The sequence below is a fragment of the Caenorhabditis briggsae genome (genome assembly GCF_000004555.2).
Source record: "Caenorhabditis briggsae complete genome, chrV, whole genome shotgun sequence".
Taxonomy (NCBI): domain Eukaryota; kingdom Metazoa; phylum Nematoda; class Chromadorea; order Rhabditida; family Rhabditidae; genus Caenorhabditis; species Caenorhabditis briggsae.
The window spans coordinates 16,448,465-16,456,529 of NC_013488.2; the positions used below are offsets into that span (position 1 = coordinate 16,448,465).

At 35.0% G+C, this 8,065-nt stretch overlaps 4 protein-coding genes across 4 annotated transcripts in view; all 4 read right to left on the reverse strand.

Moving 5' to 3' along the window:
- Positions 1-387: 387 nt before the first annotated feature.
- On the reverse strand, positions 388-1,284 carry CBG23981 (the record flags this gene model as incomplete). The annotated part of the gene is made up of 2 exons (XM_002638217.1): positions 388-766; positions 812-1,284. 2 exons carry the CDS (start codon positions 1,282-1,284, stop codon positions 388-390), a joined length of 852 nt encoding a protein of 283 aa, XP_002638263.1.
- A 1,089-nt stretch (positions 1,285-2,373) lies between these two features.
- CBG23982 lies at positions 2,374-3,253 on the reverse strand (the record flags this gene model as incomplete). Its single annotated transcript, XM_002638218.1, has 2 exons — positions 2,374-2,761; positions 2,808-3,253. The coding sequence occupies 2 exons, from the start codon at positions 3,251-3,253 to the stop codon at positions 2,374-2,376; spliced, it is 834 nt and encodes a 277-aa protein (XP_002638264.1).
- A 325-nt stretch (positions 3,254-3,578) lies between these two features.
- On the reverse strand, positions 3,579-5,820 carry CBG23983 (the record flags this gene model as incomplete). The annotated part of the gene is made up of 3 exons (XM_002638219.1): positions 3,579-4,160; positions 4,872-5,643; positions 5,705-5,820. 3 exons carry the CDS (start codon positions 5,818-5,820, stop codon positions 3,579-3,581), a joined length of 1,470 nt encoding a protein of 489 aa, XP_002638265.1.
- Positions 5,821-7,443: 1,623 nt separating this feature from the next.
- Positions 7,444-8,065, reverse strand: part of CBG27289 — a gene marked incomplete at both ends in the record, with an annotated part of 11,431 nt that continues 10,809 nt past the window's right edge. The window contains one exon of the mRNA XM_045238336.1: positions 7,444-7,866. Coding sequence (XP_045100664.1) covers positions 7,444-7,866 — 423 coding nt within the window. The remainder of the gene's footprint in view (positions 7,867-8,065) is intronic.

Consider the following 8,065-nt stretch of genomic DNA (forward strand, 5'->3'; position numbering starts at 1 on the left):
GCGCTCTGTTGCAGGCAGTGTTCCAATTTGAGACAGTTCGACTCCTTACCAGTTCGAACTTGTAACAGTTCGATTCTGTCCGCGTTCTGTTCTGGTACGTGTGCGAAAAAAGTACTGTTCTGAATTGAATCTGTTCGATTTTAGGTCTGTTCGATTTTGAAAACGTTCGAATTCGTCGTACCCCCGCGTCAATCCCAAAAACAACATAAACAAGATCCTAAATTCTAGGTTCAATTATATTCTGTAAAGCATTTGAAATGCATAAAAATAAGAAATGGGAATAGACCTCGTCAGTTTTTGGGAAAAAATGTTAGGGAACATTTATTTTTAAAAAAAACGTTGTGTGAAAAAAGAACAAAACAGAACAACAAAATCTACAAACTACTCTCAAAATGTTTTGCTCTTCAGAACAAGCCCTCTGCATGCATCAATAAACTGATATTCTGTGAAATTCAGATTAATTTTCTTCACAATATCCATCAAACTGCCCATCGCTTGTACGGAACACCACGAAAGTTCCAGAACATTTCTCACTTCCAAATATTCGAAAATCGTGTCGATCGATTTTTTGCAATGTGAATGACATGCGAATCCGAGATTAGCAGTTATAAAAGGGATTGCTTGCTCAATTGAATGAGTGCCACGTAGAATGCATCCAATCATGATCACCATTCGAACACTCTTGGAGCTTACTGTATATAATTTATTGCAGTCATTACTTGTGTGACAAACATGGCAATAACGTTTTCGTGACTTACTGTCGTTCCTGAAAACAAAGATTCTTAAATTGATCGATTTTTGTTTGACTTACATCGAATATTTGTTTCTTCTGATAAATGCGCGTAAATGATGCTCGAACGAAGTAATCGGTATCTTCAGTTTACCGTCATTATCACTAATAACCTTTCGAATATGAGAAAGACAGACATAAGGTGTTGTTTTTCCCATAGATCCTTTGACTTCAAAAATTTCCGAAAGCACAATTTTTTCGTCTTCTGTCCTGATCATTTTTAAAAGATTTCTCGGCACTGTATCCTGACAAATTTCGCATTTCAGCATACTATAATTTTTGGGCATTTTATTCTCAATTTTAGATTCACTTTCTTTCGGCTTCAGTTCCACGTCTTCAAGAAATTCATCCGCCTTCATTTTGATTTCATTTTCTAGAAGATTTTCAGTTTTCTGTTCGATTTCTTCGTTTTTCACTTCGACGTATTCTCCATTTTTGACTGTAAAATCATGTTCTTCTTCGATGACTTGCTCTTTAACATCCGCTTCGTTCATCTGAAAATTTCTCTTAATTGAAAATTCTGAATAACAATAAATCGTTTTTTTTTTTCGTCAAAATGTCTTAAATACGAGAATTCTCTCTTGAAAATTACAGGAAATATTGTCGAATTTAAAAAAAGTGACACCTGAGAATTTGAAAACTTTTGCTTTTTTTGATCTACGAAAAAATGCGGCAAAAACGTAATATTTCAGAATTTTGGCTAGTTTGAGCTACTTTCGCGTTTGAGTTTAGTTTTTTGCTGAAAAATGGATTCTAGAGATGCTAGCGATCATTTTCATACCAAAAAATCAAAATTTGTTCACAAAATCCCACTAAATTCACATAAATAAATGTGTTATTTACAGTATCCGTTTTCGCTCCGCCCCCTTGTAAATCGACACGAGCGCCGTCTCCGAGATTTTCAGGTGTCACTTTCTTTAATCCGGCAATATTGTCTATTCAATAATTAAAAGCATCAAAATCGACTATGTCGTCGTATTCGGTGCGAAAATTCGAAGTACGCAGAGACACGCCGACGACATTTTGTGTATTATGCTTGTCTGAGAAAAAAAAAGGTTAGAGAGTATTTTTTGCAGTCTGAATACGGTAGCGATATCGAAGCGGAGAGCCTAAGTAGCACACATAAGGCACTCACTAAGTAGCACACATAATCGAGTATGTCGTCAAATTCGATGCAAACATTTGAAGTACGCAGAGACACGCCGACGACATTTTGCGTACACGACAGATTTTAAAAAGAGAGGATTAAAAAAAAAAAGATTTTAAAAAGAGAATTTTAAAAAGAGGGCTTTATTCCATAAACAATAGAAAAGAACATAAGTTATAGGTTCATTCAAGGAAGTAAAACGAAAAAAGATTTTTTAAACGATTCACTGACGCAAACAGTCTTCTAGAATTTTCCCAACAAAAAAACTAAAATGTCGTCAAATTCGTTGCAAAAACTGAACACGCCGACGGCAATTTGCGTACAAGTTAGATTTTCGGTAAGAAATCGGTTTCAATCCTGAAAATCTTGAACAAACAGCGAAAAAAAAAACAACGATTTATTCGCAAAAAATAGAGAACAACAAAAAATATAAATTCTATGCCGTAAAATGTCTGATTCTCCAACTATATTTGCTCAATTCTCGAGCGAATTCCGCCAATTTCATCTCTGGACACATGCAAGTGACGTCTTCCATCAAGCTCTGAATGTCTTCTTTCGAGCAGCTCAAAAATTGATCGACATTATCGATTTTCATAAATCCAATGATTTCTTGAAACGAGACTAAAAAATCCGAGTGGCAGACATAGGCAATTTGTGGTTTTGCGACGAAATCTTGCGAGTCTTCATAGGTGAAACTGCCGTTTAGCACACATCCCAGCATAATAATCATCTTCACATTTTTCGATTTCACAACTCCTAAATCCCATTTTCCTTTAAGCGAATTGCACACTGCACAGCGGCGATAGTCATTGCGATATTGCGGTCTGCAAAATCGACAAATCTTGAAAAAAAAAATCAATAAACACCCACTTTTCATTTATAGTCCTTTGATTTCGTCTCTCACAATCGGTCATCACTTTCAGCATTTCCTCATTCGACCATTTCGATAATATCGATCGTTCCGTTTTCCAATTTTCAATCGATTTTGGATTTTCCAGTAGCACACGAATCCTTTGCATGGCCACTGCCAAATGGGACAAACAGATTTGTGTGCTGTGATTCAGAAAATAGTCATGCCACTCTGGAGACGCAAAATCGCTCTGGAAAATCGATCCGATCACCAATCGATCGCTCTCTTTATTCATTCGTTTCATATTTTTCGAGAACTCCGTTTTTTGACAAATTTGACAGATTCCATGTCTTTGACCCGCTTCGAATACGTTTTTTCCTAAGTCCGCTGGACCTAGTTGCACATCATCATAATCGATTTCTTCGGTTTTCATTATTTCTTCTAAGTTATCGCTGTATCGTTCCATTTTTAAGCTGAAAATAGGTTTTTTTCATTTGAATTTTTAGGGTTTGATGCGCGTCGCCTATGATGTATAGTCCGCAAAAACACCGAAGAAAGTGTATTGCGGACTATAATAAAATCCAATGATTTCTTGAAACGAGACTAAAAAATCCGAGTGGCAGACATAGGCAATTTGTGGTTTTGCGACGAAATCTTGCGAGTCGACAAAAATCAAATAGTCGACTAAAATTATGGAAATTTTCAAAATTGCCTAAAAATCGAAAATTCATTAAAAAATGCAATAAAATAACAAAATCAACACAAAATAACAAAATCAAAAATTCAATAAATTATTCCAAATGACACAGTTTCTTCTCGGTATTCTCTCCAGAATGAAGTTTTTCGTAGTATTCCAAATAAGCACTTCTCGATTTAGAAATATTCTTTTTTCCAGTTGAAAAATGGAAAAAGTTCAGGAAAAAGCGAGACATCGTGAGATTTGGACAGAATTTTCTCGAAATTTCCATCAAATTATCGAAAAGAGAAAATGAGCAAAACTTCAATTGATGGATATTTTCAATTTTAAGAGATTGAAGAATTGTGCAATTAATCTCGAATCGATGAATTTCACAAATCGAAATCCTCAATTTTCCGTTTATCGAAGAAATAAAATTTTTGGCTTGCTCATCCGTCCAAACTTCGCCTAAAACCATTCCAACAGCAATCAAATATTCCTGTCCATTCAGCCGAAATCCGGAAATTTTTTCGGAATTTTTGAATTCTGAACAAATCGAACATTTGTATTTTTTCGGATTTCCAGTTGAAATTTTTGGGATTTTCGGGACATTTTCAGAATTTTCTAGAATATTTGAATCCGGGTGAATTCGTTTCGGTGCAATTCTCGATTGTTTGTAGTCCAGATTTAAGAGACTCTGAAAAATCGATATTTGAGATTTGTTTTTAATTGCGGGAAAAGTGGGCGGAGCTTAAATTGTAAGCTTCTTCAGCGTGACTCCGCCCACTTTTCCTGGATTTTTGTCGATAATTTTGCGTTTGAACATAATTACAGCTTACAATTCGAAATTTTTGGAATAAGGGAATTTCCCAATTTTCAGAATTTTCAAATTTACAGAATTTTGGAATTTTTCAAATTTTTCAGAATTTCGAAATTCGGTAATTCTGATTTTTTGAATTTCGGAATTTTCGAAATTTTGGACTTTTCGGAGCTTTTAGAAATTTCAGAAATTTCTGAATTTTTTGAATTTTTCAGATTATTGGAAATTTTGGAATTTCGCAATTTTTAGAATTTCTGAAAATTTCAGGATTTTGAACATTTTCGGAATTTCCTGAATATCGGAATTTTCGAAATTTTGGAATTTTTGAAATTTTTTGAATTCACTTGCAATTTAGGCATCGCCCTGACTTCGCCCACTTTTCTTAACATCAGAAATTTATTTTTTTCCGAATTTTTTTCCCGCGAAATTTGAATTTTTCTAGATATTTTTGAGAATTTTTATAACTTTTTCCAAAAATTTTCGATCTAGATTTCTAGTTACAAATTTCTATGTTTAAGTTAGGAAATTTAGGCTCCGTCTCAGTGAAATTTTTCGAAAATTTCAAACTTTATCAATTGAAAAACGCACTTTCAAAAACTTGTTGGCTCTCAAAAACCCTTTTAAAATTCTCGAAAACTCGTTTTCATCGATTCCTGGCCAAATCGCAGTCACCAAATCCATCACCTCCTTTGTCAATTCCCATGGTGCCACTTTATAAGGATTCGCGATTTCACAAGTGTTCAGAATCTTCTCGAACGATTCAGAATAGTGGAAACGGCAAGAAAATAGAGATTCCGAGGGGTTAAACAAGGAAATTGCCTCTTTTATTGTCAATTTTTCCAGAAGAATCCGTCCGATGAGCAATACAATCCGCGCTTCTTGCGTCTTCACATTTCTCATTTCCGATCGTTTTTCTCCATTCGGACAGAGATAACAATATGAAATTTTAACAGAAGAAGAAGTAGAAGTTTCTGGAAATTTTTCCGAGATTTTTCCAGCATTTTCTAGATCAAGTGCCACTTTATAAACACAATTTTTGAATCGCTTCAACGAGATTCCCTGAGCTACAGTACCCTCCATTCGATTTATCAGAACATTCATCATTTCTTCCGAACAAGCCAATATTCCACATGGTTTTGTGATCCCGAGAAATTCGAAAATCGCATCGATCGATTCCGAAAAATGGAGATTACAGATTTTTTGTCTTCTCCAAATTTTTCGGAAATTATCGGCTTGTTTCAGACTGAAACTGCCACGTAGCACTTGTCCGATTAGAAGAACAATAGCATCTCCTTCGAATTTCAGCGTTTTTGAATTTTCCGGGCAATTTTCAGAGCAAATTGAGCATTTTCGAGGGATTCTGAAAGAAATTTGGTTAAAAATCGATATTTTATGGCTCCTTTAAAAATCTATATTTTTACCTCGCCGAATTCCAGGAAAATGCAGAATTATCGATGTCGAAAAATTGCTCATTCAAAAATCCATAGTCATGATCCAATATCGGCTGGTTGGTCGATGCAGGATATCGGGAATACATTTTTTTGGGAGAAATTTCAGAGAAATCTGAAATTTTTATAGTCCTTATCATAAAACACGAAAATTTATACTGAAAATCGAACAACAATTAGAATTTTTCGATTTTTTTCCGGTTATTAGAAAGCAAAAACGACCGAAAATGAAGGAAAAAACTCAGTAAATGAGCCTGAAAAATTTTTTATTCGTTTTTTTTTGCAAGACTACGGTAGACAAAAAAGTTCATATGCATTAAAGTTGCCGCGCAAAATTCAGAAATTTCAATTTAAACAGCATTAAAACAAGAAATATCAAATTCAAATTGAAAAATTGAATGAAAAATTAAAGTTTTCGGTGATTCGTAAGCAAAAACAACTGAAAATACAAGAAAAGCACTCAAAAAATGGATCTGAAAACAGTTCTCATTTAATTTCCCAAGGCTACGGTAGACAAAAAAGTTCACATGCATTGAACTTGCCGCGCTTTTTTTTGCGCGTCATGTTCAATGCATGTGAACTCTTTTGTCTACCGTAGTCTTTTCAAATTTTTAGTTTTCTTCCAAATTTCAGATGAATATTGACGAAAATAGCCTTTTAAGTTGATAACTTCTGTAGCGAAAAAGCTATTTTTTTCTGTGAAATATCCAGAAAAAGAGTACATATCTGCTTTTGAAAGCAAACAATCGGAAAAAACTAAATCAACAACATTTTATTGGGAAAAAACAACAACAACAATGAACAAAGTAATGGAAAATAATTCGCAAAAATTTAAAGTTTCAACGATTTCGTTTTTTGATTCTCATTCCAAACCAGTCAACGATAATTCGTAGTATGTGTCGTGACGGCATATTGGGTGGTGAGCAGCGTGTCCTTTCGACACGACTTCGAGAAATTTTTCGAGGAATTTCTCGAGGAATTCCGAAAAAAAAGGAAGCTTTAGTGGCTCGGGACGTCTTCAGGATTCTGGGCCAGTACGTATTCTGAAGATCAGAAGGCTCTATCTCTCTTCTGAAGCCAGTCATTGAAATTGTCGCGAGAAATACGGTTCAGAATAATGTTCCTAGCCCAAAAAAAGGCAAAAAACTATTAGGCGGAAGATGGAATCGAACTTCTGTCGGCGGCTTTCTATCGGGCGCCTCCTCCTCCTCCTTTTTCCGCAGATCCCGGACGCGCGCTGCCCACTTGGCTTAGTGGCTAACACTGCTGACTTTGGAGCGAACACCCAAAAGTTCGATTCCCACCTCCGCCGAATAGTTTTTTTTTAGTTTTTTGTTAGTGCTAGAAACATTATTTTGAATCAATTTTTTGCAGATTTGGTGTGAATTTCATTTTTACGATTATTTTCAAATGTATATGTTTGTTCCAAGCCTTTTGTTTGCTGAATGAAAAAATGCATTGGTTTTATGTTTTGTAGAAACATCCCCAAATTTCCACATTTTGAAAACATTTTTTTGGGATTTCAATAATATCGATTCTTTGCTGAAAATCTCGAGAAAATTGAACATCATTCATTAACGAAACAGAATTAAAAAAGAATAGAAAAAACAACAATGATTTATTTTCTGATATGAGGTCTTGTGGGACATTTTGGTAGTGGATTCTGAAATTAAAATTTTATAAAATTCAAATAGTTTCAAAACTTCAACTCCTCAGTAAGGAGTCCTTACCATTCTTCTACAGTGATTTTTATGAAAAGCACTCATAATATTCTCAAATTCGTTGGTTGTGATTCTAACTGTTCCATTCAAATTTCGAACGACAACCATCAAATTCTGCATGAGATCCTGTCGACACATAGAAAGTTGATTCATATGCTTAATCGATAAAAATAGGAAAATTCGATCGATTGCCGATTGGAAATGTTGGGAACAGACGATGAATTCTCTTCTGGATCTGACAAAGGAAGCGGCGATATCCATTTCAAAACGATGATCCAGAATCGCTGCGATCATTAGAATCAGCTTGTCTTCTCTCGATTCCACTCGTCCTATTTGTCCTTCGATTTTCTTATGACACAATGAACAAGTAAAATGCTTTTTCTTATTTTTCAGTACTTCATTGGATTGCACATACTGCAAAAAAATCTTTAAAATCCGAAAGTCCTGCAAAATACAATTCCAAAAAGTGTTCCTAGTACTAACAAAAACCTTCAAAAAACAAAAAAAACTATTGGGCGGAGGAGAGAATCAAACTTTTGGGTGTTCGCTCCAAAATCAGCAGTGTTAGCCGCTGAGCCATTAGGGCAGCGCGCGTTCTCAAACAAGCGAGGGG